At 38.0% G+C, this 17,652-nt stretch overlaps 1 protein-coding gene across 1 annotated transcript in view; it reads right to left on the bottom strand.

Moving 5' to 3' along the window:
- Positions 1 to 17,652, bottom strand: part of Tbc1d32 (TBC1 domain family member 32) — a 233,866-nt gene that overhangs the window by 57,796 nt on the left and 158,418 nt on the right. The window contains exons 24-25 of the mRNA XM_055599402.1: positions 16,494 to 16,602; positions 15,685 to 15,778 (exon numbers count right to left, since the gene is read on the bottom strand). Of these exons, the coding sequence (XP_055455377.1) occupies positions 15,685 to 15,778; positions 16,494 to 16,602 (203 nt within the window). The remainder of the gene's footprint in view (positions 1 to 15,684; positions 15,779 to 16,493; positions 16,603 to 17,652) is intronic.

Here is a 17,652-nt window from a genome sequence, read left to right as displayed (position 1 = left end):
CACACACACACACACACACACACACACACACACACACACACACACACACACACACCACATCAAGAAAGCACTTAATGCTTAAATCATGGTCAGTTATGTTCAAGAACATGTTTTTTCTACTTTTTTATTTTTAAATTTAATTGTATTTATATATTTGTTTATTACAATTTATTCCCTTTGTATCCCTGCTGCAGCTTCCTCCCTCATCTTCTCCCAGTTCCAACCCGCCCCTTTCTTCCCCCTATGCCCTTCCCCTAGTCCCCTGATAGGAGAGAACCTCCTACCCTTCTATCTGACCCAAACTATCAGGTCTCATCAAGGCTGGCTGCACCATCTTCCTCTGTGGCCTGGCAAGGCTGCATCCTCCAGGAGAGATGATCAAAGAACTGGCCACTGAGTTCATGTCAGAGACAGCCTCTGTACCACTTATTAGGGAACCCACTTGGAAACTGAGCAGCCAATGGTCTTCCTTTGAGCAGAGGGTCTAGGTCCTCTCCATACATGGTCCTTGGTTAGAGTATCGGTCTCCGCAGGTCTCCCAGCCTACATTTTTTGGCTCTGTTTTTCTCTGTGTGGAGTTCCTATCCCCTCCAGGTCTTTCTCCCTCTTCTTCTATAAGATTCCCTGCATTCTGCCCAAAGTTTGGCTATAAGTCTCAGTATCTCCTTCAATACCCTAGTGCGTAGAGTCTTTCAGAGGTCTTCTGTGGAAGGCTCCTGTCCTGTTCCTGTCTTCTCCTTTTTCTGCTGTCTGTCCTGTTTACCCTTCTGAATGAACATGTTTTATCTACTTTTTGGCAAATTATTATTTTTTAAGACAGTGACTCATAATGCATAGGCTAGTCTCAAACTCCTGATCCTGAGGTTTATACCTCTAAGTACTGAGATTATCAGCCTGTGTTATGGTGGTGGTTTGCATGATAGTGTCCCATAGGCTCGGATGTTTTAATAGTGGTCCCAGTTGGTGCCATTGTTTGGAGAGGCTTAGGAGGTATGGCCTTGTTGGGGAAAGTATGGCAGTGGGAGTTTTAGGACGTTTAGTGTTTAAAAACCTCCTGCCATTCCCCATTCACTCTGTTCCTGCATGTGGTTAAAGCTGTGAACACTGAGTTTACTCCTCTAGCTGCCATTGCTGCCAAGTAGCTGCCATGATGGATCCTTTTAGCTCTAGAAACATGAGCCCCCAAACCGTACCTTCCCTAAGTTCCTCTGTCATGGTGTTTTACCACAGCAATTGAACAGCCTATTAAGACAGTCTCATAAGACAGTCACCACATTACCTTAAGAAATTTTATATCTATGACAGTTTTATAATTCTGGGTACAATACCTGGGCTTGTAAAAACTGAATCTTAATATAAAAATATACATATTTCTTGGTCACTGAATATAAAAATTCTATTATTGGCTTACAACACCATTTTAATAGTAGACAATTCTACATAGTTCTATAGCATTAATAGTTTTCTAGAAACTGAACATCATAAATTAATACTCAGTTGTTATTATTATTCAGTTCTGATAAAGTCACTACAAAAACTATCTTTTTTTTTTTTTAATCCCAAAATTAGTTTGGTGTATCTTACAAGATGGTAAAGGGCATGTCCTTCTTCTCTATGCTTCTTTAAACTAATAGAACTCACAGGCTCATATGAAAAACTAGGTGATAAAAAAAGTATTTAAGTTAAACTATTCTAACTCCCATGGAAGAAAATGCAAACACAATAAGAAAGAAAAGAAAAACAAAAGTTCTCTGATATTTCTGATATTCACCACTAATAACTGACATTGCTTCCTCTCTGAACTATGGGATTCCTGTTATAGTGAAAAGTAGAATTTTTCAATTCATTTTTTAATACTTGGGAATATTATACAATTTACAAAAAAATTATAATTAAAATATTATATTTACCATATAAGATTATAAACAATAGAGAAGATGTAGCTATATATTTTCTACATGGAGACTATATAACACAAAAAACTTTTTATAAATAAATCTTTTTAAAAAATTATTTATTTTTATGCACATTTGACATACATACATATCTAGGGAATCAGATTCACTGGAATTTGAGTTACAGTCCAAGCAGTTATGAGTTGCCATGTGGGTTCTGGGAATTGAACCAAGGTCTTCTGGAAGAGTAGCCAACGCTCTTAACTGCTGAGCCTTTTCTCCAGTGCCCCCCTTTTAAAAAGATTTATTTATTTATTATAAATAAGTATACAGTGTTCTGCCTGCATGTACACCTGCACTCCAAAAGAGGGTTCCAGATCTCACTATAGATGGTTGTGAGCCGCCATGTGGGTGCTGGGAATTGAAATCAGGATCTCTGGAAGAGCAGCTGGTGCTCTTAACCTCTGAGCTGTCTCTCCAGCTATACAAAAAACTTTTAATTTTAAGAAAAGAAATAACATGAGCTTAATGTAAAGAGCCAGGCTGTGGTAGCACATGCCTTTAATCCTAGTACTTGGAAGGCAGAGGCAGGTGAATCTCTGTGAGTTTGAAGGCAATCATATCTGTGTATATACACACACACACACACACACACACACACACACACACATATATATATATATATATATATATATATAGAGAGAGAGAGAGAGAGAGAGAGAGAGTGGGGAGAGAGAGAAACCCTATTATTCACTTAAAACAAACTTTCTTTTAATTTCACTAGGAGATCGGAAATCATTACATACAAACATATTAAGAGACGCTGCAGAAGGAACAGAAATCTAAAGATAACTACTAAGAGATTCCCAAACTACTTCATACAGTTAGAATTACAACATGAAGCTTATTTGTAGAATTACTGATTTCCATTTGTGTTTCTATTTCTTTCCTTCCAGTCATATTATCATGGTCCTCATTTCAATTATGTCATAATAAGCAAGAGAAAGTACTAGAATCATCTCCAAGAAGCATAGGGGATACAGGCAGACATTTACCAAGCTCTAAGTGTGAAATTATGCATAATGTTTCATATTATGATTATTCAAACCAGTTTCATCTCAACATTTTCATACATATGTATCACATACTGTGGTGTTTGAATATTGGCCCCAGAGACTCATAGATTTGAATGCTTAGTCACCATGGAGAGGCACTACTAGGAGGTGTGGCATTTTTGGAGGAAGTGTGTCACTGGGAGTGGGCTTTGGAGTTTCAAATGCTTAAGCCAGGACCAGTCTCTCTGTCTTTAAGCTGTCTGCTAATCTGAATAAAGAGCTCTTAGCTATCTTTCCAGCACCATGTCTGCTGCATGCTACCATGTTTCCTGCCGTGACGATAAGAAACAAAACCTCTGAGACTGTAAGCCAGCTCCAGGTAAAAAGCTTTCCTTTATAAGAGTTACCACAGTCATGGTGTCACTTCACAACAACAGAACATTGACTAAAACACGTACTTTACATACTTACCTCCATTATCTTTTCTGGCCCCAAGTTTCCTTCCTCTTCAAATTAATCTCCTTTTTACTTTCATTTTAATCTAGATTTTATATATGAGAGGGTATATGACATTTGTCATTTTTAATCTTGCTTGTTTCACTTAACATGATAGTCTCCAGCTCTATCTACTTCATTGTGAACAACCCAGCAGTTACAGCCTCCCTAGCCTTTGTTAAAGCAACTGCATTTCCTAAAAGAGAGAACCAATTTTAAATAGAGCATTCCTCTTCTTTAACATGTCACATCATTTTCCTATGCTTATTGACTAAATACTTACTGTACGAGACATAAGCAAAACTTTAAAAATGAGTACTCTATCTTTATCATTTTACTCAACAAAAGTAATATATGAACTATTTTTCCTCACTGTTTCAGATATATTTATTTAAAATTTTAAGGAGATAAACACACAAAAATAAAGCCTTAGTCTTCAAAAGAGAATGAGTATTTTATAGTTTAAGCTAGCTATTTTAACAGCTGCAGCCCAGGAGTGTGTACCCATGATCTCAATGGTTACTATCTTACCAACAACCTTGCTTAATGAATTGCTGTTAAATAAGAGTCAACTACTTTTATCTGCAAGGAATAAATCTGAACCCAAGAATACAAGTAATATAGAAATAAAAAAAAGAATGAGAACATGTCTTGTTTGATAAATAAGTATCTGAGAAAAGGCAGAATTTACTGCTAAATATATTTATATACTTATATGTGTGAGATAGACTTTAACAGAGTTTTACAACAAGAAAAACCAATTTCTACCACATTATTTATGGCATTATATTTATTCCATATTGTTCCCGACCAGTCACATTTATGTCATAGGATTAGCAAGTTGTTGTTGTTATTGTTGCTCTTAGGGTAAGATAACCCCAAATTTCATATGTCATCAAACAACCACGATGGCAAAACCATCCAGTCATTTGTTATTTAAGTACTTTCCATTTTGCTATTAAAGTTACTGCAAAGTTGGGCAGGGTGGTGTGTACTTGTAATTCTAGCACTGGGGAGAATAAGACAAAAGCTTGAATTCAAGGCCAGCCTGGGATACAGAGCAAGACAGAGGCAAGGAAAAAATGGTGTCATCTATAATGCCTTAAAACCTAGAAATTCCATGATTCCATAATACTAGGAAATATGAGTGAATGACGCAAAATATAATGCTCTTATTTTAGCTCTATCTCTGCCCTAGAAATGTTATCTATTTTCAATATTTATTTCAATTATGACCCAGTACAAGGCAGTAATGCCTAATCATTCCATATATAATACTCCACATTCTAAAATGCTCAAAATTAACAAAACAAATCAAGACCTTCTTCCTCTGAGAACAGAAGTCACAATAAAACTAGTTATTTTGTAGAACTAATACATATTAGTCGTGGCAGGGATTAGAAACCCCAGCATGTTGGGGTTAATAGAAGCAGGAGAGTCAGGAGGTCAAGGTCATCATCAGCTACACATTGAGATGCTGTCCAGCCAGGGCGAAGCACGATCCTATCTCAAAGGGAATTTTTTTCACTAAAAAAAAAAAATCTTTTTCTATTCCATAATACGTAATTCAGTGTCTACGTACTTACACTTTTCCTAGTATTCTTTATAGTGTGTCAGAGTAATTCAGATAACACAGATGTGACATGGCAAAAAACCATATGCACTCCTTTGAGAAGTGATATGGTTCCTGCAGACATTAGCGCATAGAATTTAAAGGTCTAAACATTTATAATGAATTTATTCAGAACTCAAAACTTATAAGCTGATGAGTTTGGCGTGGAATTTGCTTATATTCTGTACACTTGGTCCTTATCTCAGTCCTTTAATTTGTAGTTAGAAAATCAATTTCATTATAGGTAAAATTAAGAGATACTGCCATTTACAGTTATGGATCCTAAGCTGAACCATTTTCTCCAACGAAAAGATATCAGAAGAATTTATCTGTATTTTAATATTATCTGGCACACTGCATTAAAGAGAATGATTATCAATAAGGAACTTACTCTTTTATATAGTAGTAAGAGAATTTTTTTTTTGCTAGACAGAAAATCAATTTCCCATCAGATAAGTAGAAATTTGATGGAATAAGCAGTAAAAATAGAATACTGATGCTACAGAAGGCTAAATTTGAAATAATTGTACAATGTGAAGGTTGTACATTTGGGGATTTTTTTTCTAATTGTGACAAATGAGACAAAAGGCTAGTGATGCATACCATTATGTGCCATTAAAGCTGACAGTGACATTTTATAGATGATAGAATAAGTTTAATGAGGGCACCTAACTCAAGAAAGACATATATAGAAGCCTACTGCAAGGAGCTTTCAATCCCAAAGCTACATGTGCTGTGGATGTTTAGTGAGCTCTGAGGTAACCACAGCTGAGAGTAAGACTTTATAAACTCACCCACATCAGTCTGTAAATAATTCCCAATGCCTGATGACAAAGGTCTAAAGACAGCATTTGATGACAGGCAAATACAGGGAGAAGAAATCTTATGTTGAGTCCTCTAGTCATTAAATGCATGTATATTTATTGTACGCAGCCTACCTTACTTAGATTCTTGATGGTGTAACAATACAGCAAAAGGAACAGAGATTTTTTTGGCTCACAGTTTCATGTTAGTTCATGGTTGCTGATCTTATTACACATTCATTTATCAGAATGAATATGTCCATTAATATACTAAAACTCAACGGACTGTGTGCTTTAAACGGGTGAATTATTTGATATATTGATTATATCTCAATAAAGCTATTAATGATAGTGAAAAATGCCTGTATGGTTAATTCAGAATATTATGGATAATTACTACAGAAGGAAGAGCTATGAAGGACAATAAAGGGAAGAACAGGGAAGAAGTGCACTTGCTTAGACAGGCCGCTCACACTAGCTGTCACGCCACTTAGACACAAGAACGTAAACCTTCTAGAAAGGCCCCTGGAAGAATGGACTAGTGATGAGTGGTTACCAAGGAATTCCTGGGAACATTAAAAAGCTCCCTTCTGTGAGAAGCTACTAGTATATTTATAGCTTTCAACAAATGACCCATAACATTTCTAAGACCTGAGAAAACAACCGAGTTAAGTGCCACCACAAAGGACTTGATAAACTCTCCTCTTTAAGGATGCCAGCACCCACTGAATAAAGTGCACACCAAGATAATACCACAATGCAAACAGACATTGTACAGTGTGGAGAAGCCCTGAGTGAATGTGTATTTTTGACATAGCATGGCCATGTCAAGGACCCTGAAGCTGCAGATTCATGGGAAGATGACGAAGCTTTTCTGCCAGAGTAAGGCTCAGAGGGATGACGGTGTCTTCCTCTGGTCCACATGTGGACATCAATGGTGTATGCAGAAAATGTCCACCACAGCTGTGTCTGCCTGAATATGTAAAGTCCTGACAACTGTTTCACTATAGATACTGTTCCTATGGAGATTATCTAAACTTGTGTCTCGAGGACCCAGCTGTATACCATAAGTCTACCTCCTTGTTTGTCTATGACAACATTACCTTCTTGTCCAGCTGAAGCAGTAATCTGCCTCTCAGTTCAACTGTATATAAGGAACATGCTGAGGCTTCTCCATAAGAGCCAAAACCACCCAACCCCAGCTTTTTAAAAGATATGTCTGTGTGTCTGTCCTTCTTTCATCACCTTTCTTCACCAGCTCCATGCTGGGCGTGGCGCCACAGCATCAAGATAAATGGGATCTAAACGTAATAGAATTTGCTTATATCAGCCGTAAAAAGGAGATCTGTGTGTGTTTGTCTCTGGCTGTGGCGTATTTATATGTGCCCATGTGTGTAGGGGGGCTCACCTGTGCAGGTAGGAGTGGATGCCGGCGGCGGATGTCGAAATGTCTTGAGTTGTTTCTGTATTTTGTATTTTAAGATCAGGTCTCTCAGAACCTAGAGCATACAATTTGGGCTAGACTGACTGGCAAGTGATCCACAGGATCTGGCTGTCTTTTCCTCCAACATATGTGTGCCATTACACCCAGGTTATATGTGGGGGCTGAGGATCTGGGTATCCTCACACTTGCTCAGGAAGCTCTCTCCCCACCTGGGATAAAAGTAATTTTTAATAATAAATAATAAAAAATAGTAAGAAATGTCAGACAGAAAATTTCCTATTTCTGTGAAATATTTCTGTTCAGTGCCTTTAGTATCTGGAGTGTGCTACTCAATTCCTCAAACTATTTTACAATTTCAGCACAGAAGTTTATATTTCTCTCACCTTTTACAAAAGCAAAAATCTTCACCTTAAGTTCATGCCAACAGAATAAAGTAGAGTACACTGGTCAATAGGTCAGAACAACTCCCTGGGGAAGCCAACTTATAGAATAAAAACAAACATGACAGAATGCCATCTTACAAGCATACTGCTGTAACAGGACAGGTACCATGCGCTCCCCTCTAGTAGTCCCTGCCAACAGCTCCTAACATGCTAACCTATACGTACCTGCTCTGTGGCCTGAGTCCCATTTTTGTCTCCTACAAAGTGAGCCACATAAATTACACTAAGTATATACATTAAGTATATTTAAATTTTAATTACTGCTGCTCTATGCTATATAATGTTTGCATTTGATGTGCTCTGCTCATGTACAAGTACATGTACACATAACATATAAGTGTGTACACATACACATGGATATTACTCACCAACAGGTTCTCAAGGGCCACTGAAATTTTAATAATATTGCACTGGAATGTTCACAAAGAAGAACTAGCTGACTAGATAATGTCTTGAGACTCGTATTTACAGAGATGAATCATCTTACAGCTTATGCTGATGCCAAGGAGCTAACAGGAGACAATTTAACCAATGAGGAGATGCCAACGATAGCAAGTAGGGTAAATCTAGAAGCTGGGAGGTAAATGAGGACTGTTGGTATAATGTTCTTTTGGAATGTATACACCTTACTCTTGTTCATTCAAATGTTGATTTCTCTCCCCCACTCTCTGTTTTCAATCCGGACATTGCATTGTGATACTTATTCTAAGCATCACCTGTCTCAACTTTGTGTAAACATGCTAAAACAAAACAACAAGCCAAAATATTGAGCAATGGAGAGGAAGGAATAGGAGATGGGAGAAGCCAGAGGAGAGGAAGGAGTAGGAAGCAAGAGGAAGAGGAGAGAGGCAGGGCTGGGAGAACAGAAGCTGGGAGAGAGGTCTTGGAACAACATGGAGAGATGGACTGGACCTAAGATATCACTGAAGGCAAGTATAATGGGCAAAACGTGAATGGTAGGGAAATATATGGGCTTGGAGGTTTAGGATGGAACAACTATTGCCCAGCATTGTGATCTAGGTTAATTAAATAAATCCCAGTCTCTGTGTGGTGATTTGGTTATGTAGCTGGTTTAGGATTAACGCAGCTTTACTAAAAGATATATCAATAGTAAATATTAATGACAAATACAACAAAGGATCATTTTACCATGTGCACATAATTGAAATAATTTTTTAACAATGAAGTAACAACCTAAAATTTTGTGTGCAAATGATGACTAACCTAGCACCTGTCAGAATCAATGAATCACTACTTCTGAATCAAAAAGCAGAGTGCAAAATATATGACTCCTGCTATGCAAATAACCTTTATGTCTTAAAGTACTATTAGCTTGAGCACAGTATTGCACAATTAATGTTTAACTGTTTCAACCACACTAGTTCTGACTTAAGCTTATACCTTTTAGAACATGAACTCGGTTCCATTTTTCTCACTAACTTCACAAAGCTATGATTGCCAGACTCATGTCTGAAAAAAACTAGACACAATTTCACTTTCTGTAGCATTTTTGTTTTCTGCCCTCATCCAGAATCATAGCAGAGATATCAGAATGACATGTAACAATTACAAACTTAATCTGTCTTTGCAAAATCTCTTCCTGGGGTTATCTTCACATGCTCACTGCTGTATGGACCACTGTCTTCTTAACATAGAACCACAGCAAGTTCAGCCTAGTTTTCTTAGGAGGATACACCATTATTACTACTGTAAAATTAACACATATATTGATACTACTGTTGTTTTAGGACTAATATCTCATTCAAACATTTGTGGTCATTCACATATGGAACCAAAGCATAAGCAAGTTTCTAGCATTTGAGATAGACTACGTAATAGACTAAATGGACGAAATAATGACAGACTAAATAATTCTAGAATTGCACCCTCCTTCCTAAAAACAAGCCTGTGTGTGGGGTGGGAGAATGACAAAGACATGGGCCTTCTCAGGTATAGGAGAAAGATTTCACATAGAGGAGGAACCTGACCCAATGAGTGTTTCAGAAGCATCATCTGGTTTCTGTGTAAGAAGAGACTGATTATGAATACAGGCAGGCGGGATGAAGCAAAAGAGGTTTTATTTTAGATCTGTAGAGTCAAGAGGACTTGCTGTCACATTACTTGTTGGGCTTAGAATAGTCTTTAGGCTTATTGCCTGAAGAAATGGAGGCATAATATTTGCCAATTCTGAAATGGGAAAGAATATCAGAGGAACATATTTTAAGAAATGTCAGAAATTGATTGCAGGCATGTTAAGTCTGCTGAGCTTACCAACCTTCCTAGAGAGATATCAAGAGAGCAGACACAGGAGCCCAGAACTCAAGGGGGAAGTAAGAGCTGGAGATAACCATCCAACAGTTGCTGGCATGCTGGGCAGCATCTCATCAGTGACAAATCAAGCTAAGATCCTCACAACTGTAAAAATGTCCAATAAAAGTGAAGGCCACTAAGGACTGAGACCCAGGGTACTCCAAAGTTTAAGAGTTTAGGAGATGTAAAAAAGCAAGCAAGCAAGCAAGCTAGAAAGAAAGAAAGATAGCAAGAGAAAAAGCAAGAAAGGAAGAAAGGAAGAAAGAAAGAAGGAAAGAAAGAAAGAAAGAAAGGAAGGAAGGAAGGAAGGAAGGAGGAAGGAAGGAAGGAAGGAAGGAAGGAAGGAAGGAAGGAAGGAAGGAAGGAAGGAAGGATATAATTAAAGATGTCTTTACCATAAATGCAAAAAGAAAAATGAACAGGTAAATTTTCCAGGAGACAAGCAAAAAAAAAAATGTTTCAAATGAAGAAGGGGGAGGAGGTGGAGAGGAAGAAAAAGACAATGATGAGGGCAAGAGCAAGATTACTGGTGCCAAATTCTGCTGTTGCTAGGTCTAAGCAAAAATGAAGAATAAGAATGAGGCTGGCATATGTACTGAGATAGAGTGCTAGGGAGAAAGCCTAATGATTAGCTTGCAGGAGGGTGCAGGACAGAACATAAAGACACAGATACTTACTTGAGGAATTTTGCAATAAAATGAAGGAAAGAAATGGGGTTGCAAATTTAAATATGAGAGAACTGAGGTTTGGGAAAGAGCTCAGTGAGTAAAGTGCTTGCCTAGGAAGCACAAAGACCCAAGCTTAATCTGCAGAATCCTTGTGAAAAAGCTGGGCATGGCGGCACACTTGTAATTCCAGCATTGAGGAGACAGACATCTGATGCCAGAAGCCTGTACGCCTGTCAATGTAAACTCCTTGGCAATTCCCAGGACACTGAGAGCCTGCCTCCTTACCCCTCTCTCTCATGTACATATATACAGGGGCATACATAAGAAGAGGAATAAAAAACACACACACAAAAGTTGTAAATAAATAAATAGAAATAAACACTATCCTTTTTGGCTTATGGGAAAGATGCAGTAGGGAATTTAGGATTTAAAAAGACCCAGGTCCTGCCACTGTGAAAACATGAGTCAACCTCTGGGACATTACACTTGGTAAATAAGTCAGGCAAGGAAATACTGACACTGCATAGCCTCATTTTGAAGTCTTAGAAGCAAACTGGAGAATAATGGTTATGGAGGTCTAAGAGCCAGGTTCGGGGGGATTTTTGGTCAAGAAACACAAAATTTCAGCTACAGCAAAGAAACTCAAGAGATCTGAGTTGGAAATTGGTAAATGTGTCTCCCTGGAAATCATGGCCACTAAATACAGGGAAGCAGGTAGGCAATTGTCACTCTCCCTGCCATCCTCCAACTCCAATCCCCCAGTCTTATGCCAACCTTGGTAGCACGGCATCGACTGCACCCTCTCCTTTCTCTCTGTGCCCATTACAAAGGGACTGAACAGTTCTACAGCCTTCCCTTTGTCCTACAAACCTTTCTTCCTTTTCTCCTACAAATTTGTCTCACCTGCCAACACCCAAGGCAATCTCTCCCTTGAAACCTGCTTGCCATGCAGATTCAGATGGCAACCCTCATTCTCTATGTATCCTCCAGTTCCAATTCTCCCTGTCAGCTCTGAACGCATAGCAAACCAAGTGCAGTGGTGTGTCTTGCCTCTCTTCCTCCACCCCCTGTTGACTCCACAGATGCTCCTGGCAGACACAACTTTCCTTCATCCTATGGGCCTTCTCAACACCCTGACTTCTAGCTAATCCCCATTCCTGCTTGTCAGCAATCAATACCTGGAACTGGGAGGGGGTGGGAGGAAACCCGTAAGCCCTGTGGAGGAAGAGGAAACTGGCACAGCCACTACGGAAATCAGCATGGAGGTTTCTTACAAAACTAAAAACGAAAATACCATTTGATCCGGCTATACCATTCCTGAGCATACCTAAAGGAATCCAAGTCATCATATAACAGAGATATTATACATCCATTTATACCAAAGCAGAATTCACAGAAGCTAAGATACAGAAGCAACATAGATACCCGCCAATTGAGGATAGAGTGGTATACATACACAATGAGATTTTATTTGAAAACAAAGAGAAACAAAATTGTGTCATTTACCTGAAGAGAAGATTATGATGTTAAATGCAATATACAAGACAAAGGAAAAAAGTACCTCATTTCATCTTATATGCAGATTCTAGACTTTTTAAAAAGACTGGAACATAAAGAGAAGGCTACCTGGGACAGGATGGAGACCAGAATGTGAAGGGAGACAGGAGCAGGTAAGGCGAGGAGTGAAAATTATCATAGTATATAATTGATATTGATGAACATGTCCTAAGGAAACTTATTGTTATACAATTAATACACATCAATAAAAAATGAGACAAATATAACAGAGCACTGATGAGGGCTGAAGGGTGAATTATAGCGAACTATGCTGCGGATATTGAGGTTACTGTAGGGGTCCTCCAGAAGAACAGACTATGTTCACACATAGGCATATATGTGTGTGTATTTACCTTCCCTTGTCTGGCTTATTTTACTGAACATAATGCATGCACACACAGAGACACAGAAACACACACGTACACACACATAGACAATTTATCAAAGCATAGGCTCAGGAAATTCTGGATGCACTGTAGATTCACAGGATGAAGACCTAAAAGTGAGAGACAAGCAAAGAGCTGTAAGAAGCACCATCACTGAGAGGAATGCGGAAATGGGCTTTTGCAAGGCAGACGTTTCATTCACCATCCTGACTGAAGGCCTAGACACGTGGGCAGTCAAAGGGTGAGTGTGATTAGTAACACATGGATGCTCCTACCATTTTTATCGCCAGCGAAACGAGAAATGTGGTTCTTATCTACAGGAAGGATGCGGAAAGGGAAGGCTCAAGGAGAGAATAGTTTTGAAAATACTCATCTAAGAGTATGGAAAGTAGATTGACCTAGATACACACCCTACAACTGCCTAACACCTTCTAGATGGAACATGAGTCCATTATTGCTCTTTTATAAATCACTTCTGAATGGAGTTAAAATATACTTTCATTAATACTGATTGCTAGGTATTGATGGAAACTTTTATCCTTGGGGAAATATCCACTTATAGCTTATTCTTTATTTTCCTTTTCCTTATTTAAGTTCCCAAAATATTTTGAGGAAACAAATTAACAAAGATTAGAAGTCAGCTAATAAAACTGACAACAAATCTGTTATGTGGAAACATAATAAATAAATGTTTTATTTTCAAATGAAAATTAGCAAAGGAAACAGTGTTGTATTATGTCAAGAAAAACTGATCAAGGAAAGGGGTGAAGTACTGAAAAAGAAAGACCAAACAGACAAACAGCTATTGATATGTTATTTATAATTCCAAAGGAAGCACCCTGTACTCAGTGCTCATGAGATGTACATTAGGGAAACAAGCATGTGGGTTAATAAATGTTGAAACTTAAAGATGTGGTATAAACAGCTGGGCAGAAAGACTCAGAGAAGAATGGGAAGGTGAGAGCAAAGAATTAGATATGCCACGTGTTCACTGTAGGAGGAGAGTAAGTATGCACACATCCAAAGGGCACCGTCTCAAGAACATCTTCCTGGAAAATGTGTAATATTACTCTGAAAAGGTAATAGATTTTGTCATGCAAGAGTGAAACCCAAAGGCAGAACTTTAAAGCGCATTAAGTGAAAGTGAAATAAATCTTTTACACATGATTTCTTTCCAGTGTAAATTTGATGGCATTATAAAGGACAGGATGTTGATGCAATAATGGATGTCTAAACTTAATGAAAAGTTTGATTGTGGATCCTCATAAATCTTGTAGGAATTCTCTAGCCTAGAAACTCTTAGCATAACCCCTGGCAGTCTGTGTTGCTGATCCTGACCATCAAACTTGGTCCTTTACATGAGTCTCACCTTCTCTCACGTTGCTTTCACCTTCAAAGATCACACACAGTCCAAACTCAGTTTCCTGGATTGTAATTTGTTTCTTTCGGGTTTTTCTAATGGTTCTCCTTCTATTTTATTGCTCAGAACTATATAAATAGCATTATTCTATTAGTATTAATTGATTACAGAATTATATTACTTGCGCTACATACATCTTCTTACACAAGATTTTCTTTGGCAAGGCAATTTGACTATATACTATTCTAGCAAGCTAGTTGGTCCATTTCACTCAAGCTACACTGCACAGCTAAACAATTATTCATTCATGATGATTCCTCCAAAGGGGGACAAAATACTCCCCAGTATAATTCAGTTTTTAAGTACGTAGGGTTTATGTAAACATAGCAGCTATTTTAAAAATATCCTGATGAATAAAGAAAACTTATGCATATGCAAAATTTAACTAATCAGGAGCTACTGACCTAGTTTTCTAAAAAAAAAAAAAAAAGTTTTTTAATCAATTTATTTATAATTATTTATTACAGTTTATTCACTTTGTATCCTGGCTGTATTCCCCCCCACCCCGTTTCCTCCCAGTCCACCCTCCCTCTTCTCCCCCTGTGCTCCTCCCCTGGATGCTAGGGAAGAGGCTGAATCCTCATTCAGAGGGAAAACAGGATATATATCAGAAGTAGGAGAAGACAGGGAACAATAATGAAGACCTCCACAGGGGTCCTCTGAAAGACTCTACCCATCAGGGTATCGAAGGAGATATTGAGACTCATAGCCAAACTTTGGGCAGAGTGCAGGGAACCTTATGGAAGTAGGGGGTTATAGAAAGACCTGGAGGGGACAGAGCTCTACAAGGAAAGCAAAAAAGCCAAAAGAAACTGGGCCCAGGGTGTCCTTCAGAGACTGATGCACAAACCAAAGACTATGCATGGAGAGGACCTAGACTCTCTGCTCAGAGGAAGCCTATAGGCTGCTCAGTTTTCAAGTGGTTTAGTAAGGGAATCAGGGGTTGTCTCTGACATGAACTCAGTAGCTGGCTCCTTGATTGCCTTCCCCTGGGGGGTGCAGACTTGCCAGGCCACAGAGGAAGATAATGCAACCAGCCTTCATGAAACTTGATAGGGTCAGATAGAAGGGGAGGAGGTCCTCCCCTATTAGTGAAAAAAAAAAAAAGTTTTAAATATGTATTTATTTTATGTATATGAGTGTTTTGCCTTCATGTATCACATGGGTATTGAATGTCCTAGAAGCCAGAAGTAGGTGCCAAAGACCATAGAACTGGGGTTACATATGGTTGTGAACCAGCATGTGGGTGTTAGAAATTGAAGTGGGGTCGTCTGTAAGAGCAACAAGTACTTTTAACTGCTGGGCTGTTTGGGAAGTCTGTACTAATTCAGTCTTTAAACCAAAGTCTTTTTTGCTACTGAACACATTTGTTAGAACATTTGCTGCAAGTGATTCTTGTTGTTTGGCTTCATATAGACACTAAAAACAAAACACAAAACACAAAACAAAAAACAAGAGTAAATGTAAAAAGGAAGACAAATGGGCAGTAATGTACTCATGCACACATGTTGGATAAAGTCAACACTTATCTTCTTACAGTATCTTTCTCAAGCTGTAAAAAGAGCACTGGAACAACATTTGGTAGGAAATATTTACCTTGTTTTATATCAGCACTCTGTGGACTTTCTGACAGATAGCAGTGTGGCAATGGATATGAAGAAAACATTGGCCAAGGATACGGGTCATCCCCCTAAAACCACAACAGCACAGACAACTTGAGGAGTTGGGGTAAGATAGAAAACTTTGGAACATCACTCATTGAAGTTGACTTTTTTTGTTCATAAACATGCTGTGCAATTAATCAAAAGTTATTTGCTGTTATTATCCACTATTCCTAAAAGACAATAAACAAAATGTAACAGAAATTTTAAACAACTTGGACGTATGATAAATTTTTACTGTGACTAGGACTGATAATAATGGATCTTCTTTATGAAAAGAAGAATACAATTTTTAAAAGCCCTGTATTTAATTTTCCTCCACAAAACTATTTTTCTTTTGCCAATCATTTCTTGCTCTTCTTTTCCAGAGTGGCAGTCACAGAAAGTTCTTATCGACAAACATCCTCCATAAAGACCATACATACTGCATATGGGAAAACCTGAGTAAATCACACAACAGTTAAGGATTATGAAGAGAAAGACTTCAAAATTCAAACCTCAAGGACACATAGAACAATGACAAGTATGTAATAAAACCATAATCTACAGCTCCTGGACACTCACCAGCAACTCTTGAGTTCTTGAAGACAGCACTACTATTTTATTTTGAATGTGTTTACCTGTTTTGTAAAGTTTGTCAAGCAGCAAACATGGAATACTAGTATGTCGGCACTTGGAAAATGTTGCTTAGTGTCTTTTCAGTTGGATACTTAGCTTTAAAACATGTCAAAACTTTGCACTCACCTTCTCAAGCATTCTTGGTGGCAAATTCCGCTCTAAGGGCCCACCAATGAGATTAATCCTTACAAGAACATGATTTCTCTCTACTGATAATGCATCAATTATAAAGTCCCTGCAAGAGAATTCAAATCAATTCCGCTGTCTTCTTAACTGAATATGGTTTGATTTTTCCATCAAGAAACACATTTACACAGAGAGAATCAAAAAAGAATCTGCAAAACACACTTGTCATCAGCAGATTTACAATACATAAATCTATATTACTTTATATATACATATATTATCAGTTCTTTGCTAAAGAGGAAATAATTGATGGATATGTAGTTGACAAGAGGTTAGTGAAATTAATAAGAGTATTTCCTTGACAAATGACCCTGTACTTACAGAAGTGAGATAGGGAAACCTATTATTTCTGAAGTGACTACACCATATCTTTACGAGGCTCCTCCTGAACTGGAGATATGGCTCAGCCATTGAAGACTAGGCTGACACCCAAAGAGACAAAGTTTCTCCGATGTTCTAGAGTTAGTGCCACAAGTCTGTGACACACAAGGTGCTACTGATCAATTTCTGATGCTTCTATTGTTTTTTTTTTTCTATATCACACCTCAACATCAAATGAAATACCCACTAACTGTCCATGACCTGGGTAGGAAGTGCACTTCTGAATCACAGACATGAGAGAAATGACAGCAATTAGATTTGTGCACTATAAATGTCAGCCAAATTGAGGTAATGACAAATATGATTTATTGGGGGGGGGGGACTTAAATCTCACTTGGCAAATAACCAGAATTTATGACTATAAACTGACATGTAGGATGATGGGAACAGAATGGCTCTAAGAGAGATGTTAAAACAAGCACTGTAGTCAAAGAGTCACTGTCCAAAGTGATATGAATTCAAAAGCGGTATGACTTCGTGAAAACTAAAGAAAATATACTAAGACAAAAGGAACAAATGTTAAATGTGATACTCTCCAAAAACATGTATCATTATCTTTCTGTGACATTCACGCTTAAATGGCTCTTTGTCGTTTAAATGTAGTTGCTTGGCAGTATGAAAAGAACACAGAAAATTAGTTTCAAATCATTTGTAAGGCAAACTGCTGACAGTATCAGTCTAATGTCACCCTTTTCTGTTTGTTTTGTTTGTTTGTTTG

The sequence above is a fragment of the Psammomys obesus genome, unplaced genomic scaffold (genome assembly GCF_907164565.1).
Source record: "Psammomys obesus unplaced genomic scaffold, mPsaObe1.curated_primary_1811, whole genome shotgun sequence".
In the NCBI taxonomy this organism is placed as follows: Eukaryota; Metazoa; Chordata; class Mammalia; order Rodentia; family Muridae; genus Psammomys; species Psammomys obesus.
Note: the sequence above shows the minus strand (reverse complement) of the source record. Positions and strands in the feature narration are given on the sequence as shown.